The sequence below is a fragment of the Myodes glareolus genome, chromosome 22 (assembly GCF_982192425.1).
Source record: "Myodes glareolus chromosome 22, mMyoGla1.1, whole genome shotgun sequence".
NCBI classification, from domain to species: Eukaryota; Metazoa; Chordata; class Mammalia; order Rodentia; family Cricetidae; genus Myodes; species Myodes glareolus.
Window position 1 is genome coordinate 8088313 of NC_142047.1, and position 26436 is coordinate 8114748.

The 26436-nt window shown below is 42.9% G+C and overlaps 1 protein-coding gene and 1 long non-coding RNA gene across 4 annotated transcripts; both read right to left on the reverse strand.

Moving 5' to 3' along the window:
• Window positions 1-265: 265 nt before the first annotated feature.
• Window positions 266-26333, reverse strand: LOC125404272 (uncharacterized). Of its 3 annotated transcripts, none has more exons than XR_015735964.1 (3): window positions 26092-26333; window positions 16128-16184; window positions 266-635 (listed from the first exon to the last, which is right to left on the reverse strand). It is a non-coding gene; the product is annotated as an uncharacterized LOC125404272 (long non-coding RNA). The 3 variants fall into 3 exon arrangements; XR_015735965.1 differs by lacking the exon at window positions 266-635 and adding an exon at window positions 12143-15400; XR_007233218.3 differs by lacking the exon at window positions 266-635 and adding an exon at window positions 12143-15403.
• Window positions 19573-21311, reverse strand: LOC148118402 (heterogeneous nuclear ribonucleoprotein F). The gene has a single exon (XM_087900202.1). The coding sequence runs from the start codon at window positions 20966-20968 to the stop codon at window positions 19721-19723; it is 1248 nt and encodes a 415-aa protein (XP_087756328.1). The 5' UTR covers window positions 20969-21311; the 3' UTR covers window positions 19573-19720.
• Window positions 26334-26436: the final 103 nt, after the last annotated feature.

Here is a 26436-nt window from a genome sequence, read left to right on the forward strand (position 1 = left end):
AACAAATACAACCATTGAGACCTTGTTTCCTGGGTCAAGGATTTGGGGTGTTTTGTGCATCATTTTTATGGGTGTGGGTCAAAGACTGTCTATGCCAATAGCTCATCTTAAGGAGATTGAAAACAATTTCCCTGAATGCTGACAGAGAATATAAACTCACAGAGGCCCTTTACACTCAACCTTGGCCCAGAAGCAACAGCTAGGGGTCAGAGGTTGCTGTAGCAATGACCCGTGTTTCATAATGCATTCCATCTGTTCACAGATGTGTGAGTTTGCTCAATGATTTTATTAGAAGTTTATGACATTTTCATAGAGCCCATCCCCTCTATATTTGTCAGCATGTTTGCAAGTTCTAACATTCCTGTTCCATTAGCTATTCAATATATGCAGCTATGTATTGAGATATGTTCTCTGTGCAAGTCTCTGCTGCCATTTTGCTGCTGCAAACACGTTTGATGGATATAATAGAGTTGAGAAAGCAAACACCACAGATCTCCTGATGATGATGACAGTAGTGTTGATGATGATGATGGTGTCTGTCTGCCTGGATCTACTTGGTGCCAAAGACTCAAAAGGAGAATTAGCCTTCTGTGGTTCATAACACTAAATCTGCTCCAATCCATGAATAATTTGATCTGTGAAGAGAGAAGACAGATGGAGAACAATAATAGCAACAAAACGCAAACAAAGCAAAAACAGTTCACACATGGTCTATACACGTTATTTCCAGTCATAAGAAATCTTGGATCATTGCTTTCTTTTGCAACCAATTTTATTGCTTTGCTTTGAGAGAAATGAATCTAAGAATTTGGTCATGCTGATGCCAGTGGTGGTGGTATCCTGTCAGACTGAGGGGTCACAGTCACTTATGGCTTAGTAAGCCTCTGCTCCCCTCTACAAGAATGCCAAGCCTGCCTTGCCCACTTCTTAGTTCTCACCATGCTGCTTATCATGTGGGTGGCCATCAATAAAGATGCACTGAGTAGGGGCGGAATCTGTCCAGGTTTGTGATAAGGGTGTCATCTCCAGCTGGTTGAGTGTTGCTTACTAACAGAATCAACTGCAAGTCCACTATTAACTTTATAGTTCATGGTAAAACTTTGATTGATCATAGCTATCATTTCTCATGGGAAAGTCAACCTCAGAACGACGGTAAGAACCTCAGGAAACAATCGCCTTGTCCACCTCTCTATTGCATCTTGGACAACACAGAGTATCTTAGGCTGAATTATTTATCTGGGTAGTTAGACAGTTCTTGCACTAAAGCATAATGATTTTCATTTTTTGATGTAAAGGAAGGATTGAATGGCACATTATTTTCCTTGATTTGAAGTGAGAAAGATGTTGGATCTTAGTACTTATCTTTGGCAGCATTCTGTGAATGAATGGAAGTTTTCTTCCTTCCCATCTGACAAGCAACTGCTGTATTCATTCGCCCTTTGTGAAGACAGTACATTTTTTTTTGTTGTTGTTGTTTATCTCAGTACAAAATGTGTTTCACATATACTGGGAGGTCAAGAGGTAATGTTCTGTGTTTTAGATTTTAGCCAGGTGCAAAATTCATCATGATGATATCATATTATTCATTATTTCATTTTTATTTAGAGAGAAAATAACAGCATCAGAGATGCCCTGAAATGGTATCCATTTGGCTGATAGTTCGCTGGAGATCTGTTTCTGATGCCAGAGTCAACTGTGCTGAATCCAGTGAGAAACCAGACTTAGTCTGCAAGGGCCATGGAATTCCAGCTTTTCGCTTGCAGGAAGTATCCCTGGAAGGAAAATTTCTGTGGGCAAAGCCAATGCTGGTTTGTTCTAAGAAAGCATCCTGTGCTCAAGCTGGGAACAAGATCCTGGTTGTGTGAGAGGAAGAGCAGAATGGTTATGTAACCTAGCAAAAGACAGTCCTGAGAAATGGCAGCTATTTTCACAGCGCAGACAAGGATGAATGAGTGTCGTTTTCACAGCTAACTCGCCAACCAGAAAAGCATCCACCCATATCGTCTGGAAAGGAATCCAGAGGGGCTGCAACGGTGTGTGCCTGCATTGCTGCCTCTGACCTCTGTCACTGGGTGTTTCTCACACTTATCTGCTCTCTATTTTGGTGTTTATAAAATGTGTTCCCAAGCCCTTTAGGATAAGATCAACAATGGGACCCAGGACTCCAGTGAAGGATTCGCAGTGGGCGGTCTGAGTCCTTTGTTTCAGAAGCTCTAATCAGTGTGAAACGGACACAGAATGGGAGGGCCATGCAGCTAAAATTAAAGTCTTAGTCCCTTCATTAGTTAAACTTGAACTTCGCATTCTGAAGTTCTACTTGGGCCACCTGGTCTCAAACTCTGATTTAATCATGGTTAACAGGGAAGTTTATTAAATCTGTTCTCTCACTTTCTCCCTCTTTAAGCGGAAATTGCAAAAAGTCTCCTCTTGGTTTTGGTATAATTGCTATTGTTGATTCTAGATTAATATTTTAGAAAATGGCCAGAAAACTTAGGTGTCCATCATTCTTAATCATTAAAGAGGTTTGGCTTTTATCTCCACTCTTTAAGTTCTATGGAGAAGAAATTTCATGTTACAGTTTACTGACATTTGCCCTACTAGGAAAGGAAAAGGTAAACTTATGTGATCAATGAGCTCATGCTATTATGTAAAATTAATTTTTCTCCCATTTGGGTCCAGTTGAGGTCAGGAAGGAGCCTTCCCTGCACACCCTACCTCTGCTGTCCTAACTTCACAGCACTCACACATGCCCTGCATGCTGGTTGAGCGTGTTTCTTGCTTTCTATATGTACTTCTTCTCTTTATTAAGGCATTGTGTTTGTGCAGCTCATTTAAAAATGTAATGTATAATTAAAAAATATAGGTTAACAGATAATCATCTATAATAGTCAAGCTTGTAGTCATGTTAGTTAGGTTTTCTAGATATATAGAGATATATTTCAGTTAGATAGGTATTCTTCAAATCATTCAGAGATCTTCAGAATATGGCATTTAAAATGTTTAAGAACTTAGGACTTTTCATGACAGTGAGACACATCTGCTCCTGGCAGTACCAGTTACTTCAAGAGGAAGATAGGCATTGAAGACGCTCCTTATGGAGTTTGCTAGCCATTTGGGCAAGAAATGCTCTTGACTGGACTGTTTAATGTTATGCTGTATAAACTGGACATGCAGAACCCAAAGAAAAATGACTGCTAACTTTGCCTAAAGGTGAGACGATCCTTTGGGGTTCTTGCTTCATGAAAGAGTCTGCTAGACATTCTGCAGGACATAGTAAAAAGTGACTGACAAACTGCCAATGTAAGTGGATTTGTCTTTGAAATTTCTTGCTTCGTGGATAAGTCTGCTGGATACTATGGTCCTGTGGGCTGAAGATGGATGCCCCAACGATACAGAAGAACTTTGGATGACTGTACAGACAGCGAGATGTCTCTGTCAATTCTAGAGTTTTGGAAGTTGCTTACAATGTACTTCCTGTTTACTTAGGTAATATCATATCCTTCTGGAGTCTTTGATGGAGTTGAAGAACAGAGAGTTATAGTTTTGTTTGTTATGATAAAATATAAAGTAGATATAAATATTGCAACTGTAATTCTTGCTTTATATCTGTTTTGTGAAAGTTAAAACCTTCCTTTTTATTTAAACAGAAAGGGGAAGGTGATGTCAGATTCCCCTCTGTATGCTGTGAATACCATTGGTTAATAAATAATCTGTGTTGGGCCTGGCAGGGCAGAATAGAGGTAGGAGGGGAAAACTAAACTGAATGCTGGGAGAAAGAAGGTGGAGTCAGGAGATGCCATGTAGTTGCTGCTGGAAACAGACATGCCAGAAACTTGCCACATGGCAACATACAGATTAATAGAAATGAGTTAAATTCAAATGTAAGAGCTAGCCAACATGAAGCTAGAACTAATGGGCCAAACAGTGATTTAATTAATACCAGTTTCTGTGTGGTTATTTTGGGGCTGAGCAGCTGGGAACAAACAAGCAGCCTCCTACAACAGGGCCAGTTGAGGTCAGGAGGGAGCCTTCCCTGTACATCTCACCTTTGCTGGCCTAACTTTGCAGCACTCACACAAGCCCTGCATGCTGGTTGAGTGTGTTTCTTGATTTATTTAGTGATGGGATTCACTGGGAGTGGGGATACAGGCAGATGCCTGTGGTGTTCCAATGCCACCCACTGCTGTGGAATAATGCTCCTGTGCACTGTAAAGATTTGTCACTCATTTAGGTTTAATGAAATGCTAATTGGCCAGTAGCCAAGCAGGAAGTATAGGCAGAGCAACCAGACTAGGAGAATTTCGGCAAGAGAAAAGGCAGAGATGCAGTCACTAGCCAGATGTAGAGGAAGCCAGATGAGAACACTTTACTGAGAAAAGTGCCAAGCCCCATGACTAAACATAGACAGGAATTATGGGTAAATTTAAGTCATAAGTGCCAGTTAGTAACAAGCCTGAGCAATAGACCAAACAGTTTATAGGTAATATAAGACTCTGTTTATTTATTCGGGACTGAATGGCTATGGGACAAAAACTTCTATCTACAACCAACATTCTTGATATAATTACATTAAGGTCCTATTAACAAAGCTCAAGGGAACTTTCTCCAATTCTGATACAACGATTCTAACTATGAGGTTATATTTTCCTTATCTTTGAATGGAAATATCTATTCTTTTACTGTTTTACTTTTTCCCACTCTTTTTGTTGCCAGCATCAAAGTATGTAATCTCAAGTCCTTCTCTGTTAATGTTTCCAAGTAAGAATGGTCAAAAAATGAAAGACTAGCTGTTATGATCTTGCTGGCCTGCCCTGTCACCTGGTTACCCTGCCCCTTTAAGAGACAAGCTCCACCCACTCCCAGTCTTTCTTTGCCCACTGAGGTGAGCCTGCCTCTGCCCTTTTCTCTGCATGCTGACCTTCTAAAAAGGCAACTTTCTGTCTGTCTCCCCCTTCCCTTCTTCTCTCTCCTCTTCACTCTTTCTCTGTCCCTCTGTTTTTCTCTCTTTATCTCTTCTTCCTCCCATACCTCCTACCCTTCCAACACCCACTAAATAAACTCTACATACCCAAGTTCTCTCTGGATGGTGTATCCTTCTGTCCCTTACCGGCCGAGGTCCCACACCCGCAGCAGGTCCTGCCAGGGTCACTAGCTCCGTAAATCATAACACTAGCAGTTTAGCTGAAAAGGACAATTCTTTAAATATTTATAAAGTTTTATTGTGTTCATTGTGCAATGTAGAAGTCTGGTTGTGCAGACGCTCCACCCAACAGGAGATAGCTGAGTTGCCATAGTGTCCTAGGGTCTTACATGAAGTAGCCGTAACTGTCTGTTGCTGTCTTAATGCTATGATTGCAGCAAATGTTTAGGGTAATGACAGTAAGTAGGGTCATGAACCATACACATGCTTTTGGGTTAAGTGACATTCCATTTTAATTTAAAAAATTTAGTATATAAACAAATACTCATCTCAAACCCAAACAAATTGAATAACAACTTCAAAAATACGCTCTTAAGATACCTATTAGGCCCAGAGTCCAGGATAGAGTACTGTGGGAATGAAGACATGAGTAATACAAAGTATGATCACAAAAAGATTTTTAAAAAGATGTTTAAGACCCAACTTTTAAAAATAAAATGTTTAGGATTTCATATACTTTTGAAAAATGACATGTGTATGTGCATAGGTGTATTGGTGGACACACACACAGATGCAGGTGCCCTTGAAGTGCAGAAGAGGGCCAGATTCCTGAAACTGGAGTTACAGGCAGTTGGGATTCCCCTGATTTGGGTGTTGAGAACTGAGCTCATGTACATTAAACCTGATACGAGAGAAAGTAGGGAACAGTCTTGAACACATTGTCACAGGAGACAACTTTCTGAACAAAACATCAGTAGCCCAGGCACTAAGATCGACAGTTAATAAACAGGACCTCCTGAAACTGAAAAGATTCTGTAAGGCAAAGAACACTGTCATTCGGAGAAAGCAGCATTCTATAGTATGGGAAGAGATTTTTTTACCAACTCCACTTCTGATAGAAGACTAATACCCAACATATATAACAGGAAACTAGATATCAAAACCAAACCAAAACAAATAATCCAATTTAAAAGTGGGTTACAATTCAAGTGTGTCTTGACCATTTGAGATTCTTCTCTTGAGAATTCTCTGCTTAGATCATACCCCATTTTGGGTTGGGTTATTTGATATTTTGATGTCCAGTTTCTTGAGTTCTTTATATTTCAGAGATCTTCCCTCTGTCAGATGTGGGGTTGGTGAAGCTCTTCTCCAATTCTGTAGGTTGCTGTTTTGACTTATTGACAGTGTCCTTTGCCTTACAGAAGCTTTTCATTTTCAGGAGGTCCCATTTATTCATTGTAGCTCTCAGTGTCTGTGCTACTGGGGTTCTATTCAGGAAGTGGTCTCCTGTGCCAATGTGTTCAAGGCCATTTCCCACTTTCTCTTCTGTTAGATTCAGTGTTGCTGGATTTATGTTGAGGTCTTTGATCCACTTGGGTTTGAGTTTTGTGCAGGGCAATAGATATGGAACTGCTTGCATTATTTTACATATTGACATCCAGTCATGCCAGCACCATTTATTGAAGATGCTTTCTTTTTTTCATTGTATAGTTTTGGCTTAAAAAATTTAATTGATAAAAAGAAAAAGAAAAAAATCAGGTGTTCATAGGTGTGTGGATTTGTGTCAGGATCTTCAGTTTGATTACATTGATCCATGTGTCTGTTTTTATGCCAATAACATACTATTTTTATTACTATAGCTCTATAGTAGAGTTTGAAATCAGGGATTGTGATGCCTCCAAAAATTCCTTTATTGTGCAGGATTGTTTTGGCTATCCTGCATTTCTTTACTTTTCCATATGAAGTTGTGTATTATATTTCTGGGTCTGTAAAGAATTGTGTTGGAATTTTGATAGGGGATTACACAGAATCTGTAGATTGCTTTTGGTAATCTGCCTAATGAGCTCTGGGAATCATGTTAGAGAGAGGGAAAAAGGATTTTACAATTGAGAAAGGTAGGGTATCAAGGTCATCACAAGGGAACCCACAAAAACAAGTAACCTTGGTTCATAGGAACTCAGACTCTGAATTGACAGCTAAGGGCCTACATAGGACAGACTGAGGTCTTCTACATATGTGTGACAGTTGTATAGCTTGGTTTATTTGTGGTACTGATAGCAGTGGGATCAGGGTCTGTCTTTTGGGGAAACCTATTCCTCATACTAGACTGCCTTGCTCAGATTTAATACAAAGGGAGGAGCTTAGTCCTACTTCAACTTGATATGCTTGCATTGTAGACATCCATGGGAGTTCTGAACTTCCTGAAAGAAAAAGAGGAGGAGGGGAGGCAAGAGGGAGGGAACAGGAGGGGAGGAGGAAGGGGGAAACTGCAGTAGGAATATAAAACAAAAAAATTTAATTGATAAAAAGAAAAAATGGGGTACAGATCTAAACAAAGAATTCACAATAAAGTAATCTCAAATGACCAAGATACACTTAAAGAAATGTTCAACATCCTTATCCATTAGGAAAATGCAAATCAAAACTACTTTGAGATTCCATCAAACACCTGTTAGAATGGCTCTGATGAATGACACAAGGGACAGCTCATGCTCGTGAGGCTGTGAAGCAAGGGGAATGCTCCTTCATTGCTGGTGGGAGTGTGTATGCCTGCACAGCCACTATAGAAGCCAATATAGCAGTTCTTTAGGAAGTTGTGAATCAGTCTTCTCAAGACTCATGTCTACCACTCTTGGGCATGCTTCATTCTACCACACAGATACTTGCTCAACCGTGTTTACTGCTGCTCTATTCATAATAATCAGAAACTGGAAACAATCTAGATGTCCTTCAACAGAAGAACTGATAAAGAAAATATGGTACATATGTATACAATGGAATATTACTCAGTTGTCTAAAAATAATATCATGAAACTTTCAGGCAAATAGATGAAACTAGAATAAATCATCCGGACTGAGGTAACACAGACCCAGAAAGAAGAGAAGGCATGCTTTCACTTGTATGTGGATATTACCCGTTAAGAAAATAATAACCAATGTACAATTCATAGACCAAGATATGTTAGGTATAGAGGAAGGGAATGAGGGGGAGACACACGGTTCTCTTTGGGTGGGAAGAAATAGAAAAGATTTTGAGGGTGAACTAGGGGAAAGCGAGGGTAGGAACAATAGGATCAGGTGGGGAGAAGGAGGGGAGTAAGGTTGAGTTAGGGAATGTGGGGGAGACAGCTGAAACTGAGGGGCATTTGAGGGATGGTGTGGAAACTCAGTGCAGTGGAAACTTCCTAAAATATATGAAGGCAATCCTAACGAGGTCTCCTAATAATGGGGGATATGGAGTCTGAAGTTGCCATCTCCTGTCACCAAATGAGGCTCACAGGAGCAGGACTAAGTTGCATTCAGTTGAGTTGTTGGCCAAGGGGTCCCATGGAAGTCACCAAGCAATCCAGGCTCTTGCTAAGGCTCCTCTCCACAAATTGACAGTAGGGCCTCATTGTCAAGACAGCACCCACACGACTCACTGAATGCAAAGAAGTATAGGTGGTGTCTGTATGGAGCCTTCACCCCTAACATCCTCGTGTCCTTGTGCAGGGAGGTACTTTGCAGGTTACCAAAGGAGAAACACAGACACTGATACAGCTGCAAAACGTTTGGCCTTCTCTTCTTTTAACTTTTTTGTGCTGGTCTGAGATTATTGATTCCCTGTGTTTTCATGTGTGTATTAACCTCTTCAGGTTGAAGTTTTCCTTCTGGCACCTTTTATAGCACTGGATTTGCAGATAGATATTGTTTAAATCTGACTGTCAAGAAATATCTATTTTCTTCATCTATGGTGATTGAAAATTTTGTTGGTTACAGTAGTCTGGGTTGGCATCCATGGTCTCTTAGTCTCCAGCACATCTGTCCAGGCTTTTTTGGTTTTTAGAGTCTCCGTTGAGAAGTCAGGAATAATTCTAATAGGTCTGCCTTTATATCTTACTTTGTCCTTCTCCCTTGCAGCTTTTAATATTCTTTATTCTGTATATTTAATGTTTTGATTATTATGTGGTGAGGGAACTTTTTTTCTGGTCCAATCTATTAGAAGTTTTATGAGCTTTTTATGCCATTTAGATATTTCCTTCTTTAGGCTAGGAAAATTTTCTTCAATGATATTGTTGATATTATTTTCTGTTCCTTTGAACAGGACTTTTTCCTCCTTCTTCCATTCCTCTTAATCTTAGGTTTTGTCTTTTCACAGTGTCCTGGGTTTCCTGGATGTTTTGTATCATGAGGTTTTTTCCCCTTTGATTGATGTATCCCTTTCTTCCAGTATATCATCATCTGATATCTGATATTCTCTCTCCTGTCTCTTGTATTCTGTTGGAGAAGTTTTCCTCTAAAGTTCCTGTTCAAATTCCTAAATTTTTCATTTCCATAATTCTTCCACTTTGTGTTTTCTTTTTTTGATTCTATTTCCGTTTTCAGGTCATGTGTTGGAAGGCCTGCCTGGCTGGTCAGAGGTTGTAGTCTGTCATGACCTGGCAGCTTTTTTTCAAAAGCTTTGAAACTTGGAGACTTCCTCCCTCCCTCCTTCTCTCCCTCCCCAGTAAAATTTCCTGCTCTCTACCTGTCCTTATCTGAACAATGCTCCTGGGCCTGGAGGACTGACCTTATTTGAAAATGTCTCTAAGCCGGATGCCTGATTTATCTTCAGCATGTTGATCCTTGGTACAGATTCCTGCTGGAAGGTTTGTGTTAGGAACTCTGCTATAGGAGCCTACTGCCACATGCAAAGCCTTGTGATAGGAACAGGCCACTTAATACAAATTAGGGTTTGTTCCCAGGTCCCCAGTCCTAGATATTCCTTTTACGCTGGAATAGAGGCTGAGCTGATTCACCGAAGTCTGTCTCCAGGAGAGTTGTCTCTGTTGAACTCACAGCTGTCCGAACCCCATTCCCCGCTTCTTCCCCCTCTACCCCTGTGGAACAATGTGGCCGACGTTCCTGAGGGAGAAGCAGGGCCACAGTCTTGACAGTTTTATTCGCTTCCTTTCACTGTTTGTGTTTTCCTGGCTTTATTAGAGGGATTTACACATTTCTTCCAATTGTTTTGTTTGTGTTTCCTGGCATTTCGTTAATAAATTTATTCATTTACTATTAAAGGACCTCTAAAACCTTCATACAGGTGGTCTTAGGTCTTTTTCTTGGGCTAGGGGCCTAAAAGGGTTCACGGGGGAAAGGAGAGCAGAGTGTTCAACCAGGATCTGCTTGTTTTGTGCCCTAGGCATGGGAGGAGACCTTGAAGAGAAGTCGCTCCAGAGCGTCTTCTACAGCACCAGGGATGGGACTGCGGGTGGAGCTAGAGGAGCAGAGGGAAGGGGGAGATCTACAGACAGCTGCCTGCTCCCCTGGCAGGAGTGAGCTGGGGGTCAGCAGGGAATGCTGGCTGGAGCTTAGGCCTGGGATGACACAACAGTGTGGAGGAGGTGGGAGCCGAAGTCTGTGGGACCCACAGATGTGGGCAGAAGGGGAAGGAGGCTTTAGCTGGTGCTCTGTTGCAGAGATAGGGGTGAGACTGGGGGTCGGGTTTGCTGGGAAGAGGGGAGGGGTGAAGGTCTTCAGTAGGCTTACCCGCTTCCCAGGTCTGACCAGTGGTGTGTTCCTAGGGAGTGTCTGCTGCTGTTGGAGGCTGGGATACTGGGATGAGTTGCAGGAAGGAAGGTTGGAAGAAAAGGTCTTTGTGATCTGCTGGGGATGAGGTCAGAGTAAAGGGAGACCACAGCCAGTTTCCTGCTACAGAGCTGGGGATGAGACTGGGGTTGGGGATTGGATCTGGAGGAGCAGAAGGAGAGGTGTGGAGCAGCCTTCAGTTGAGTGTCCAGCAGGGAGCTGATTGCGGGGCCCTGGAGCCCCAGACAGTAATTAAAATATCAGTAGCTTCATGTACAGTCAATAAGCCAACAGAAAAACATCAAACCTTTCTTAGGTGTGCAGAGTGACAATGTAGACCTGGAAACCTAAACCTGTTGGGCAGAAGCTAAAGTGGAAGCCACGCTCTATTGCCAGGCCCAATTCTAGTCCCTGCTATCTCTGTTCTCTCTGCACTTCCTGCATCCGGGCTCTGCACAGTTCACTGTCACTTGAACCAACAACTGTTGTCTGAGGTTTTCAGTCCTGCTCAGTCCTGCAGCCCTTAAGTCCCAAAGAATCACACAGAGGTCTACATCAATTATAAACTGATTGGCCCATTTGCTCAGGCTTCTTATTAACTCTTATAACTTATATTAGCCCATTATTCTTGTCTATGTTAGCCACGTGGCTCGGTACCTTATTCGGTGATGCAGTCACATCTTGCTTCTTCTGTGGCTGGGTCACAGCTGCAGACTGCAGAATTCTCTTCCCAGAATTCTCCTGTTCTCATTGCCCCAACTCTATTTCCTGTGTGGTCGCCCTACCTATACTTCCTGTCTAGCTACTGACCAATCAACATTTTATTAAACAAGTACAAGAAACAAATGTTTACAGGGTGAAACCGTTGCCCCACAATAAACGCCAGTTGAGAAGAGGGCTGATACCTCTGAAGAAGCCAAGAGACAAACTCAGAAGCCACAGATGAATTCTGGCTGCCACCAGTGTCCATTGAGATAGACTGAATTGCTCAATTATAGGAATAATAGCATTGGAGTTGTAGCTCAGCTGTTAAAGTGATTGCCTTGCAAGCACAAGGACCAGAATACTATCCCCGGACCCCACATTTTAGAAAACGGGCATGGAAGTTCTTGATCATAATTCCAGGGCTTTAAAGCAGAAACATTGGATGGCTACAGCTCACGAGTCAGACAGCCGATCCTACTTGATGAGCAGGCCAATGAGAGACCCTGTCTCAAAAACCAAGGTGGATGGCATCTGAGGAATGACATCTCAGGTTATTGTTTGATCTCATCCACACGTGCATGATTCACACACACAAGCACCTACACACAGGAGTCCACACAGACATCATAGGAAAAACACCTGGGGAAAAGGGTGAGGCCAGTCAGATGCAAGGGGGAGATCAAAGATCAAAATGGCAGCCTACTTTTGGCTGAGCCAAAGAAAGAGATTGAGTTGGTCTACATGGTGTTTGTAATCAAACATTTTAATTAGTTCTTTGAGAATTCCATAATGTATACAATGTGTTTCAAACATGCATGTCTCAATCTTCCCTCCAAACTCTCTCAGACACGTCCTTACTCTGCCCAACTTCTTGTCTTCTTTTCTTCCTTTTTAAATCCAGGAGTCCATTCTGCACTTCCCGTATACTTATTGATGTGAGGTCATCCAGCAGAGCATGTTGGACCTACCAGAGTCAAACCCTTAAAGAAAACAGAGTCTCCCTTTTCCAGAAGCAGGAACTGCTGAAAACTCCTTAGCTGAAGGTAGGGGCTCACACTCTCCTCCTTCCTTCACAGTGTACTGTAAACTGGGCTGATCACATGCAGGTAACTACTGCACAATGTTTTTAAGAGCCATGATAATGGCCAGGTAGGCTGCCTGCAGATCTTCTCCCTCTGTTCTCCCAGATCTCAGCCCCCAGTCTCATACCCAGCTCTGCAATAGAAAACCTGTAGCAGCCTTCCTTGCTCCCCCCACCCCCCAGTTCCTGTCTCCTATGGATCCCACAGATCTTCCCCTTCTAAGCTCCTTCCCCCAACTTGCTTTATCCCAGCCACTAACACCAGCATGCAGACCTTGTTAACCCAAGGGCTGCTCCTGCCACAGAAACAAGTTGGCTAAAGGCTGATTGACACTTCTGCCTCTCCAGATCCAGTCCCCAACACCAGTCTCTTCACCAGCTCTGTAGCAGGAGCAAACTAAGTCTCTGTCATTCTATTTACCAACAAAGAATTGGAAGTCAGATGTGGGGATGTGTCTGTCTGCACACCCCCAGGCTCCCTGCTGGCAGAGATGATAATCTCTGAAACTGTGAGACCCCCCCCCACCCACAGTTAAATGTTTTCCTTTATAAGAGTTGCTATGGTCACGGTGTCTCTTCATAGCAATAGAAACCCTAACTAAGACAGTCCCTAAATAGTGTTTTAAAAATATCATCTCAGTATATTCCTTGGTGTTCTTTCCAAAGTGAGTTTTGTCCTTTCCTGTTTGTACAGTAGATATCATCTTTTAGAGAGAGAAGAGATGGGTCAGTTGTTACAATGACAGCCACATGAGCAAGAGGACCTAAGTCATGATTCCAGAAAGCACATAATAAAACAGGTGTGGCAGAATATATCTACAACCCCAGAGCTGTTGGGTCCCAGGAGACTGAGGCAAATGTATCCCTGGAGCTCCTTGGCCAACCAGCCTAGTTAAATAGATGAGCCTCCAAAACCAAGGTGCTGAGAAATTGAGGAAGATTTCCAATGCCAACTTCTAACCTCTACATTCAGAAGTACATACGGTTTGTGTGCACACATCATCATCCACACAACCACTCATCACCATCATCTTGTTTTAATATCTTTGTGCCTAATCATTTATAGTTCTGTCTAACCTCTCCCTTTTTGGACACTCATTATTTTCTGACTTTTTCCCAAGCTAGTAAATGTTCAATTCTTTACCATCAAGACTTCTAAAATGCAATTTCTATTATTGTTTTTATAACAGCTACCACCCCTCAGCATAGGTGGTACTGAGCCTACCTTCACTCACAGTCTGCATTGATAACAAGGGAGACAACTGGTGTTTGCACATCTTAACTCTCAGTGAGGCCTGCTTTCTTAGTGTGGAGCTCCAGAGTCACTAGAAACAGAAGTCCTAGCAATCTCTGCCTACACCCTGCGATGCGTTGCACTTCACTGAGACAACTATTGCTTTAGGAAACTTGACTCTGTGGGGTTTGCATTTCTTCATTGGCTTGACTTTGTATGAGTTTGGAATTGTACGGAATGCAGAGGGAGAGGGAGCTGATCCTCAGCTCTTTGTCCTGGCAACAGAAACAAGAGCTCTGTGGAACACAGCTTACATTTCCACATCATTGCTCACAGTCTTTATAGCAGGCTTTTCTCACTTTCCCAGTCCATAGGGCTCTCAGTTTACCTTTTTACTTGTAAAGATTCAATGTCTCACTTCCTCTCCCTCCCCAGCTTTTTTTTTTTTTCTTCTTCAAGCAAATGATGGGAAAGACCTCTGCCTGAGTTCACTTCCATCTGTGTAAGAGTAGGAACCGGACCCAGCTCATCTCTGACCACCTCTCTCACCAGGCTTAGTTTTACTTGTGAAAAGCGCTGCTTCAGCTAGCCCTACTCACTGCCTGGGAAATAAATCCCCAATGTGAAGAGAACTCCAGGGCAGCTGGTCGGCTGCCACTAAACAACTTCATCCTATTTTCCTGGCCCCTTCCCCACCTGCCCATCTTCATTTTATAGGAATCAGCATTAAACAAATCTATAACTATCCAAAGCAGGCGACACATTCAAAACAAGGAGGACAGACAGACTGTCTCTCTCCCCATTGGTGACAGACTTAAAACACATGAGACAGTGATGCGTCACTTCGAGTGTTTGCTTAAGGATGGGCAGCCGGACCCAGCCCTCTAAATTGCCATGGTACACGGAGCATCGTAAAGTCCAATTCTCACGTCTCGCTGTCTGCCCATTAGCTCACATTAAAGGCTGGCAGCCAGGCCAGCCCGCCTTGGTGGTTTTCTGATTTGTGGTTTGCACTTGGCTGTCCCCATAGGCTTTAAAAATGATTTTACTTTGTGAACAGCCAGTGATAGACTCTAGAGTAAGCTTGCCAGGGCCAACATTTGCAGTAATAACATTGCACATTATCGTGCGTTTCCTGAAGGGCTGTGAAGGGCTTCAGAGAGTGAGAACAAAGGCGATCTTCTGTGGTAGTGGTTGTTTTTTTCAATGCCAGTCGCGTCCAGAGCGCCTGCGGACTGAGGCTCTGAAGGACTCTTCTGGAGCATCCATGGCTGTTTGCCTTTAAAAGGTGAAACTCGAGAACGGGAACAGACTTCAGTTTTTTTTTTTTTCCCCTGGCTTCTAGAACATGTAAACGAGTCTCGCCTTTTTCTTCTTCTGGGTGGTTTTCCTGATTATCTCGTCCAATCTTCTGTGGTACAGACAGAGGAGACTGGTGGGTTGGGAGAGGTGTGTGTGTGGTCAAGGGGGGGGGGAATAGCAGACTTGTGCTTCCTCTATAAAGGAAAAAGATGACCTTTAAAAGTCACAGCAACAAGGACTCCTAGCAAAAGGGACACATAGCGTGAACTGGCCATCCCTTGTGACCAGACTTACACCCAGCCCAGGTATCATCAGAGAGGCGTCACCTAGCAACTGATGGAAGCAGATGCAGACCCTCAGCCAAACATTGGATGAAGTTCAGGGAATCCTGCTGAAGAGAGGGAGGAAGGATTGTGGGAAGCAGAGGGATCAATGACATCACAAGAAAACCCACTGAATCAATTAACCTGGGTTTATAGGGGTTCACAGAGACTGAACCGACAACCAGGGAACCTGCATGAGACTGACCTAGACCCTCCGCATATATGTGACAGTTGTATAGCTTGGTCCTCGTGTGGGATTCCTAACAGTGGGGACAGGGACAGTCTCTGACCTTTTTACAGGACTATGGGACCCCACTCCTCATACTAGGTTCTTTACCCAGCCTTAATACATGGGAAGGTGCTTAGTCTTACTGCAACTTGATATGCCATGTTTTGGTCTCTTGGGAGACCTGCTCTTTCTTAACCAGAAATGGAGGAGGAGTGGATTGGGGCGGGGCAGGGAGAGGGGAAGAGGGACTGGGAGAAGAAGAGGGAGGGGAAACTACAGCCAGGATATTAAATAAACAGATTTATTTATTTAAAGAATTACAGACCTAGAAATGAAACTAGGACACATACTGCAAAAGAGACAAGATGAAAAAGTATGAAAAATAGTATAGATGCTTGCAAAACCACAGCCTTGTTTACACTGTGAACATTTCACCCGTACCCGCTATCAATTTATATATAAATGTATATCAGTGCAGTCAAGTCTCACATGGTGATGTGGCTCTATTCTGAGAAATAGGCCATCAGTTGGGTTTGCCATTATATGTGTAACCTAGAGTTTACCTTTATAAATCCAGATGGTATCAACATCACTTGATGTGGTCTCTTGATCACTGTGATCTGAAACACAGTATACACAATGTATATGAAGTCACTATTGGAATATCTCAGCATACTATCTAAGAGTAGACTTGAAAAACATATCAGCAGAAAAGATACACTCCAAACTAATGACAAAAAGAAGACACAGGAAATACAAGAAGCAACAAAGGACATTTGCCATCTTTAACTAGGTCCAAGTTATCCTTTTGCATGACAGACAGCACAATATGTGTGTTTGTACCAGCCTCTTCACAATCTCACGAATGGGGAGTAATGTGTTATGCTATAATGGTTTCATTAAAATAATTTTCCAGAAAGAAATTGTTGGACTAAGTGATAGAATACCTTAAGAGCTTGGTATCCATTGTTGGCTCTCTGGACAGTTGCTATCGGTTTACTCTCTCATCTTGGTGTCCAAAATATGTTTTCTCATAATTTTACTTGTAATCATCACTGTATCTTCTAAAAATTTGAATTTAACTTTTTTTTTGAGACGGGGTTAACTGGGTAGCTCTGGCTGTCTTGCTGTGTAGACAAGGCTAGACTGAAACTCACAGGAAAGTCTCTTGCCTCTGTCTTCTGAGTGCTGGGATTAAAGGTGTGTACTACGGATATAGTAGTCTGGACTAGAACCTTCATCCAGCAACTGACAGAAACAGAGGCAAGAGACCTGCACTGGAGCACTGGGCTGAGCACAGTATACTGCTATATCCACCCTTAATTTTAATTGTCAACGAAATACATGAAAGCATTTGGTTTAAGATTTTAATCACATTTAAATTTCTTCATTTACAGTGTGTGCTCATGTGCTTGCATGACATACCCACATGAGGATGTCAAAGGACAACTCTTTCCACCACGTGGAAGTTTTCTCCTTCCTCCATGTGGGTCTCAGGAATCCAGGTCAGGTTACTGGCTTGGTGGCAAGTACTTTAAGCCACTGAGACATCTTCTTGGCCCCTCCTCCCATATGGGTCCCAGGATCAAACTCAGGTGTTCTTGTTGGGTGGCAAGTGCTTTAACCCACTTTACCATCTTGTCAGCCAGTGAAAAAACTTAAAAACATGCACTAGTTTCACAGCATTTATAACCCAAACCATTAGACAAATCCACAGATTTTAGTTGCATTTCTAGATGGTGTGTTTATGCTACTTTGCACATTTTTAGTTCATAGACAATATCTTTTGACTTCCCATCTGACAAATTTGACTTCCCCATTATCTCAAACAGGTTACACCTAATTCTGGTCAAATCAGCAAGTATATTGTCTATCAATAGTATTTGTAACTGCTTTGTGTAATGTACTGACTCAATTCTTTTTTTAGGGTTAATATTTAGCTTATTTGTTTTTTTTTGACTGACTTTTCTATGTCCCTATTTCTAGTTCCCATGGAACTTCCTGAGGTCCATTTGCTTCATGCACTCTAGTCCTGTTCTGTCAGTCCACGTGGAGTTATAGCTCAGCCCCCACCTCTACTCTGTATCTATTCCCCTGTCTGCTCTTTTCTCTCTAGATCTGCAGCCTATATGGCCAGCTGGATTTACCTTCTCTGTGGTCAGCCTCTCTCCTATGTTTGCTCTTCTCTTTCCTGGATCCTGTCTCTTTCTGTTTTATTTACTTTTTATTTTTGAGGCAGGATCTGGCTGTGTAGCCAGAGATAGCCTTGAGCTTGTGATCTTCCTGTCACCATCTCCTGAGTGCTGGGGGTTCCAGGTGTAAACCATCTCCTGAGTGCTAGGGATTCCAGATGTGATCCATCTCCTGAGTGCTGTGGGTTCCAGGTGTGATCCATCTCCTGAGTGCTGGGGTTCCTGGTGTGATCCATCTCCTGAGTGCTGGGGTTCCAGGTGTGATCCATCTCCTGAGTGCTGGGGTTCCAGGTGTGATCCATCTCCTGAGTGCTGGGGGTTCCATGTGTGATCCATTTCCTGAGTGCTGGAGGTTCCAGGTGGACACCATGCCCCGTCCTCTCTGTCTTTTATTTGACTGTCTTGGTTTGTACTGTAGGGATCAAGGAGTAGTGGATTCTTCATCTGATTGCATAGGAACAGTTCTTGTGATTCCTTGGAAGCATCATTTAGGTTTCTGCTTGTGTCTTCTGTCAAGTCACACAAGTAAAAATTGCCAGGAATGATCATTACAGTTTGAACAAGTGCCTGTCCCCAAGCACTGTTGTATTAAAATATTTTTCTCACCTACACTCTCACTGCAGTCATTTACACCAAAACGGACTTCGCCTACCTTAGCTCTTTGGTGAAAACCAATTCTGCTTTAGTCTAGAATTTTCTGACTGAACGACTGGATCACATTTCCCACAGTTTCTCGAAAGGAATTATTTTGCCTCTGTTTAATTTGGAGTTTGTTGGTGTGTGTATGTTTCTTTCTATTTTTGTCTGATTATGATTCCATGTGATATTTGTAGAACAAACTGAAACTTTCCATCCTTTTCTATGTTCTACACCAGTGTAAACATTACAGGAATTCTTTGTGCTTTGTAGTTTTAATTCGATATACTCAGACGGCTGGGCATGATGACTTCTTCAGGATTTTAACTGTTCAACTTTTCCTACTAAATCCTCAACTTCAACTAATTTTCAGATTTGTTTGGTATAATCTTATATTTGTTCTCATAATTTTAAAATATTCCTAGGATTTCCTTCAGCTGTGGCATTGGTTAAGTTGTCTCTCTTTGATCGGAAGCACACAACAAAGCATGTTTGTTCCATTCACTTTGATAAGAAGTCTTAATGAAAGGGCAATTTAAAAAAATTCTCTCATGTTTATTTTCTATGTTTTACTTTAATAAACTTATTTAGACTTATTCAATTATTTTCGATATCCTCGAGTTGAAACTTAGTCTATGTACTTATGTAGACTCCTTTCTAAATATAGATTTTGCTTTGTAGTTGAGTCACAATTAAATTCTTTTTTTTTTCATTGTGAAAAAGTCTTTATTTTAAGAAAAAAATTTAGTTAACAAAAAAATTTAACAAGTTTCACTTAGCAAAATACACCCAAAAGGAAATCACAGTACAAAGAAAGCTTTAAGTCAAGGCCTCACCAATTCCTACAGTATTAGTATTGTGTCTCAATTCTCAAAACTAACTTTTAAAAAGCTTAAACTTAACCTAAAGATTTAAATGAAAATAAAACTAGAATGAACATGAGAAATGCTTCTCTTTGCATCAGGGATCTAGCACCTTTGAGTTCACCAGAAAAGTACATGTCCCCCAGTGTGTTCACTGTGGTGTGCTTGAAGATCCACTCAACATACTTAAAACTACTTAACTCAGATAACATCACTCTTAAGTATACTACCAAAAATGTTAATTGAGAAAAGCGGAAGAAAATAGTTTTAGTTTACTCAATATTACATGCTAGAAGAAAAGTTTGCATGAGAAACACTGAAGAGGTAATTTTTTAATCCAGATTTTCACAAACTCATGGTGCAAAGTGGGTCCCCCAGCTTCCTCTAGAGTTATAAACTGCTCTTGACTGCTTATTGGCTGCCTGTGAAATTTTTGATTGAAATAACTCAAACGCTTCTACAACACTAATCATATCCACCCATGCTATTTTGACCGCTGTAGCCGGCCCCGTAACAGCCACTCACTGACTGGCTCTCCAGGCCACTGTAAGTGGCCTGGGCAGCTGACACTCCCATGCCCTGCATCACCTGACTGCTATAAGCCCCGTTGCTAGCCCCTGTTGTTGAATTCAGGAAGAGTTCTATGTATCTGTGCTGCATGTTGGCCCTGTCCTTCGACATAGCTGCAACTGCTTCTTCATGGGTGGCGAACTCCACATCAGCTTCTCCCGTCACTCTTCCATCAGGACCAATCTCAATATGAACTCTCACAGGGTTGAGTGGAGAGAAGAAGTTGTAAATGTCGTTCTCCGTTGCTTTGTAGGGCAGCCCTCTCATGTGGACGCAGTGGCCAGTGGTGCTCTGCACTGTGAACTCGCTGTCTCCATATCTGTGGTCATACATTCCTGAGAGACAGTAGCTGAGGTCTCTCCCAAACAGGTCAGTGGTGAAGCCATAGCCATCACTGAGGCCACTGTATTCTTCATAGCCCCCATAGCCTGCACTATAGGCACCAGACCTCATCCTATCCAAGCCTGCCTGTTTTACAATGCCAATGTACCTCCGGGCTGTGCCAGGCCGGTCATAGGGCCCAGGCCTCTGCACAGACATGAACTTCAGAGGTGGATCTGAGTATGACCTAACTTCCTCCTGACTGCTCTTGAACACTTCGATATACCTGTGCCCTATTCTCTCCTTGTGCTTCCCTAGAGCTTTCTCAGCTAACTCTTGTGAGGCAAACTGAACGAAGGCCTCCCCTGTAATCTTGCCCTCCGGGTCCACAGGTAATGTGATCCCGTTTGGCACGATTTCCAACCCTGAGAAGAACTGAACAATTTCTTCCTTTGTGCATCCAAACGGGAGTCCCCGAAGCCTCACAAAGCCATCATTGGCACTGTCGGCGCTGTTTGGACCACTGTGCTTCAACACCCAATCCATCTCGGTTCTGTGTGACTTGAACACCTCAATGTATCGGTGTCCCATGCTTTCCCTGTCTTTTTTCAGAGCCAATTTTACATCATCTTCTGTCTCAAGTTCAACAAAAGCCTCACCACTCTGCCTGCCTTCTCTAGTATAAATGAAATGAACACCTGCGACCCCATCATGAATTGTGCAGTCGGAGAGGAAGTTTTGTACGTCCTCAATTGAGCAGGACCAGGGTAGGCCACGGAGTTTGACCACATAGCCTTCACCTCCCTCAGGGCCCAGCATCATGAACACTTGACAGGGTTGATGTCACACAAGCTTGGGCAATTTTTGGTAGCTTAAAGAACCACCACAGGTGCCTTCTGTAGGAAACACTTACGGAAGGTACAAGTTTTCCACGGCGGAAGGCAGAAGTGACTTCTACTTTCGATAAGCAACGCGGCTTACGAACCCCAACTCCACCCGACGCTTTAAAAACGCAGAGAGGTCCGGGGAAAGTCCAGGTGCATCTTCTTTTTGTTCTCAACCTGAAATGGAAGTTTAAATGACCAGGGGCAAGCGCTTTCTGCCGGAGCGAAGCCCCTAGAGAGGCGCGTTTTGGCGGGAAGCAGGGCCGAGGGCAAGGTGACGCTGCTCCGCGGCCTGCACCGGCCGTCGACCGCGCCGCGCTCCTAAATTCTTTAAATATAGTTTATATCGGCATCGACAGAAATATCGCTCTTATTTTGTCTTTCTAGCTATCTATAGTGAGCTTTTTCATGTCAGCACTCGCAAACGTTTCTTGTGATCGTCATGTAGCGAGCACATGGCTCTTATGTGATTGTCATGTAGCGAGCGCATGGCTCTTATGTGATAGTCATTTGGGGGCACATGGCTCTCATTTCTGCAGTCTGAACTCTGCTCTCAGTGCTGTGGGATGACAGGCTCGGGTTCGTGTCTTCTTTCCTACTTCCCTTCACTTCTCTCCTTTGTGTTCCTGTTTTCCTCTGTTGTCTTCTGCAACCAGTGTTGGTGATGAATATGGATTCTAGCTGATTCTTGTTTTCCTATGAGCAACTCTTCATTCCACAGACTCTCAGCTTGTGTTCTTTAGACTCGATGTTCTGAACATTTCGTAGGAAGAGCTCAGGTCTCACTATCTCCATTCGTGCCTAAACTTTTAACCTATGAATTCAATTCGTTGAGGAAGTTCACTTCTTTGGGAACACCTCCCATCCGTTGTTAGGATTCCTACACACATTCTTCCTGTGTCTGGTTCTATCCTCACATCTATTTGTGCTACAGAGCTGATGATCTGTAGGATAATAGCTCATCTCCTTTTTCTAGCTAAATTACTTGATATTCATCGATACCCATTCTCCCATTCTGCCTGTAGACAGATGGATATATATAGATGTTTATTTTTTAAATTTCTAATTATTTATAAAACTATTTCATATTATTCTCCATGTCAATCTGTTCTCAGTCATGAATGCAGCATCTTCAAATATCTCTGATATGTGTAAATGTTTTGTTCTTTCTTTGAGGTGGACAATCTATCAACAGTATTTTTGTCATCTTCCCCAATGAGAGTAAGCTCAACTTGCTGGAAAATGTTGCTTCCATCTTTGCTGTGATGGATAGTATATTTTTCTGTCTACCAGAGAAACCAGAGAAAGTGTCAAAAAGAAATCAGCAGAACAGCTCTTGTAATTTTGTAGGATTGTTGACAATGGGTATTGAAAGACCCCAACCCTAGTCTCCATCTTAAGATGTTTTGATTAACTAGGCCAGGGCAAAACAGGATATCTGTGGGCGGCAGAAGCAGTCTTAAGACCGGCTGTACCTGCCTAGAGGATGAAAACACGATATCTGTGGGCAGCAGAAGCAGTCTTGAGAAAAACACCCAGTCCTTTGTGTATCGAAACCCAAGGGGGCGGAAACTGGCTGAAACTAGCTTAATTCAGACTTGTTTTTGTAGGTTTGTTTTTGTAGACTTGTTTTTGTCCTGATGTTGATCCATCCCATATGTTAATTTAATTTCAGTTGACCAATGATGTTGCTGTTGCTATGCTTCCCCATTATGTAACCCTGAGACCCTACAAATACTGGCTGGAAAAATACAAGGGGGGCTCAGTCTCACTGGAGTACTGAGTCTCCCGTTGGCGCCTTCAACAATAAAGAATCCTCTTGCTGTTTATATTCATTGGCGTGGCTTATCAGTATCTTCCAGTGAGCATTCGGTGACTAATTTCCCTGTTTCCTGCCATTTGAAGAGACTACCGATAGTCCTTCTACAAGGCCTCAAAACTGTTCTCCAATTCCCCCTTTTATTTAGCTTTTTTCTTCAAGACACGTTTTTTTTTTTTTTTTCTGTGTAGCTCTGGCTGTCCTGGAATTTGCTCTATAGACCAGGTTAGCCTCAAACTCAGAGATCCACCTGCCTCTGCCTCCCGAGTATTGATATTTATGGCATGTGCCACCACCACTTGGCTCCAATCTCACCCCTTTCTAACCACGGCAGTTTGATACGATGATTAATTCTTGCCTGTGAATTGCTATTTACCCTTCTCCATCTCTCCAAAAGAACAGACGGATATTCTGACTGTTATGGCTGAAACCTGAAGTCTCTCCTGCCCCTGAGACACATTTTCAACATTCCTTGTCTGCTTGGGAGTGGGACCCGGCTGGCAGAAGTAGTCTCGAAGGAAGAATCTTTGAAAGGTATGCCCAATTCTGGTTCTGTCACTCCCGCCTCCACAGCAATGGCTGCATGCTTCCTCTCCCATGGGCAGAGCTGCTCTGATTAGCCCCCCATCATCTTTACCATCCTTACCAGGATGAACTGAAACTTTGCGCCCAAACCAACCTCTTCTCCCATAAGTTTCTTTCTGCCAGTGGACAAGGAAAGTAGCTAAAACAAATTATCCTTTTGATAGTCCTTGTATTGAGATTGTCACATGCTGTGGATCAGTTTGAGTTTGTACTCGACGGACTTTTTCTTTTTAGCCTAGTGGTTAAGAGGTTCTCCCCCTGAGGCCTTGTGCTTTATAAACTTTCAGGAGAGATGGAAATACGGCAGAAGTATTTGCTAGTCCATGTTTATTGAAGAAGATAAAGTTTATTCTGAAAATTTATGCTTTTCCTATGAGACCTGATGGGTGAGCTCTCACAGTACTTACACTGGAAACAACCTCTTGACAAGTTACTAAGTACACTGAACCATCAGGCCAGAGCCTTTGGCCCACTTCTGTATACCTTTGTATTCCTCAGAGCCGCTGTGGCCACTGTCAGAGAGTCTCCGGGTTGGGACTGAGGACTTTGAGGTTCCCTCATTGAGGGAGGGGGTGAGTCTAACTGGGGTTAGACTCCCAGTTGAGATGCTGGTCACTCCCTCCCACACCTCCTGAACAGTGGTATGTAATTCTGACAGAACTGGTCTGAAAAGATGCTTGTATGTTTCTGTTTTCTCTTGCCAATCCTGTATTGTGCTGAAAGATACACCCGCCCCCACTGGTCAACAGCTACATTTTCTGAGCTGAGGCTACCCCAGACAAGCCAGACCCCCATTCAATCATCAAAAATAACAAATGGCTTTTGTATGAAGCCACTTAATCTGAGAGTTGGTTCATTTAAACCCTTATAGCGTGGCTAGACAGCTGGTGCACTTGGTAAGAGAGCAGGGCCAGTCCGCAGACACGCGGTATCAGAGGCACTGCCTTCACAGCTGTCGGGGTTCATGGAAGGGTCACTGTCACCGGTACCCTATGTGACCATAGAGACTGGATTCTGAAGGTTTCTCTGCTGTCACTGGTGTGTGTAGCTGGCTTCTGCCTCCCTGTGCCTCCTGAACTCCATGAGATGACATATTACCAGAATCCAAGGCATATGGGGAACCTTGACCTCCAAGAATCCTAACAATGTGGCACTTACATTTTCAGATGTTGACAGTGGAACAGCTACGGGTTTGAACTGGCTCTGAGCAGACACCAAGTACTAGCAGGTAACATCTGTCATCCACAGCCCTCCGCTGGGGAGCGCTGCCGGGCTAACCTGCTATTCTAGCCTTGCACCTACTTTCCTTCAGAGAGCACCTTCCGCAGCTTGAGCGGAAGACTGCTGAGGCGGTCACCTTTCTGTGTCTGTTCTTCAGGTAAGTTACTTCCTTTAGCTCTACCTGCTGAAACTGCTGATCTGCTAGGGCAAACTCAAGCTTCATTCCCCCAACTAGCTTTGCACCCAGACAGAGGAGTCCCCTCTTGTTGCTGCTGTTTTTAAAACATTGTTACTTTCCTCAAAATATCTGGCATTATCTACACATTTATTTATACATCTCTAGTGTAAAAGACCACTATAGGCCTTGTGCATAGGGTTAATTTATTAATCACCTTTATGTCCCATGTGAAGCGAATAAAGCATTTTGGATATTCTCTCTCTCTCTCTCTCTCTCTCTCTCTCTCTCTCTCTCTATATATATATATATATATATATATATATAGTATATATATACACACAGATATATATATATATGTATATAGAGATATGTATATCTATCTATCTATCTATCTATACCCACATACACATACAGTTATATACATTCCCAGATATTAGGAGGTATTATGGCAAATACTAATATGAATATGCATTATACTTACTGTTAAGTATTTTTTTCTTGGCCAACAAACCTCTCCATTGATGCAATAATCTCAATCAGAACAAATCAGACCAAATTAAAAGATGCCCAGATTTAATGGATGCCAACACTCCTGGGTGGCCCCCAGGGAAAACACAGAGAGGGGAACAGAGAACCGAAAGACCATGGAAAATCAGGAGACCACGTGTTCATTCTCTGGGGGCAGTTTAAATAACCTGTTGGAGTGGCCTTGACTCTCCCTGGGAGGGGTCACCTTTTGGTGGCTTTCTTGGAGGTGGAGTCTGGACTGCAGCCACTCCCAGAGGAGGGGCTTGGAATGGAGTTTTCTGCCTAACATTTCAATATGGATGCCAGGGGGTTGGAGTGAAGCCCTCAACTAAATACCCACCTCAAGGAACTTAGAGACTGCTTAAAGTGGGCAAGAGCTAGATCTTGTACCTCAAGGATTATGTAATAATCATCTGATGATGATGTGAGGTCAAACCCAGGACCTTGTACATGCTGGGTAAGTAGTCTCTCGCTGTTATATGCCCAGCCCATATGCTACTTAAAATCGGGCTGGAATTAGTGAGTTGGGTTCTCTGACAACCCACTAGAACAAGGTTCACTATGGGAAGCAAGGAAACTTTTCCTTTAGTGCTCATATTTAATTGAAATTTTTTTTGCTATGGGCAATACTTGAATTAATAGAACAGCTCCATGCTTGCATTATATCCTAGCCAGTTGTTTATGCACAGTGAAAAAAATCATCTGGCTGATGTTGTTAGCATGCACATACCTTCCTCGGTCCCCGTGCAGCTTCCCTGGCCATGCTATTCTTCTGGTCCACCCTTGGAGACATTCTTTCCAGCTGCTTCTTCTGAGAGAGAGAGAGAGGGGCTCCTAGTTGACTTGGACTCCAGGTGGGCCATCTACAGTTGCGTTAGCTACTGACTCAACATTCAAAGGCTTTTCTCTGCCCTGCCGTGTTCTATTAATAGGAGAAGATGGGTGGAGTAGACTTGCTTGTGCCACATTCTATGCAGGATGTGCTTCAGGAAGGGGAGGGAGCCAAGAAGGAAAGGAAGAGGAGTGGCCTGTGGTCTTCGACTGCACTAGATTGCCGATCTATAAATGTCCCTAG

Coding starts and splice junctions, on each gene's coding strand:
- LOC148118402 (XM_087900202.1), bottom strand. CDS start 20,968: ATGATGCTGGGCCCTGAGGGAGGTGAAGGCTATGTGGTCAAACTCCGT.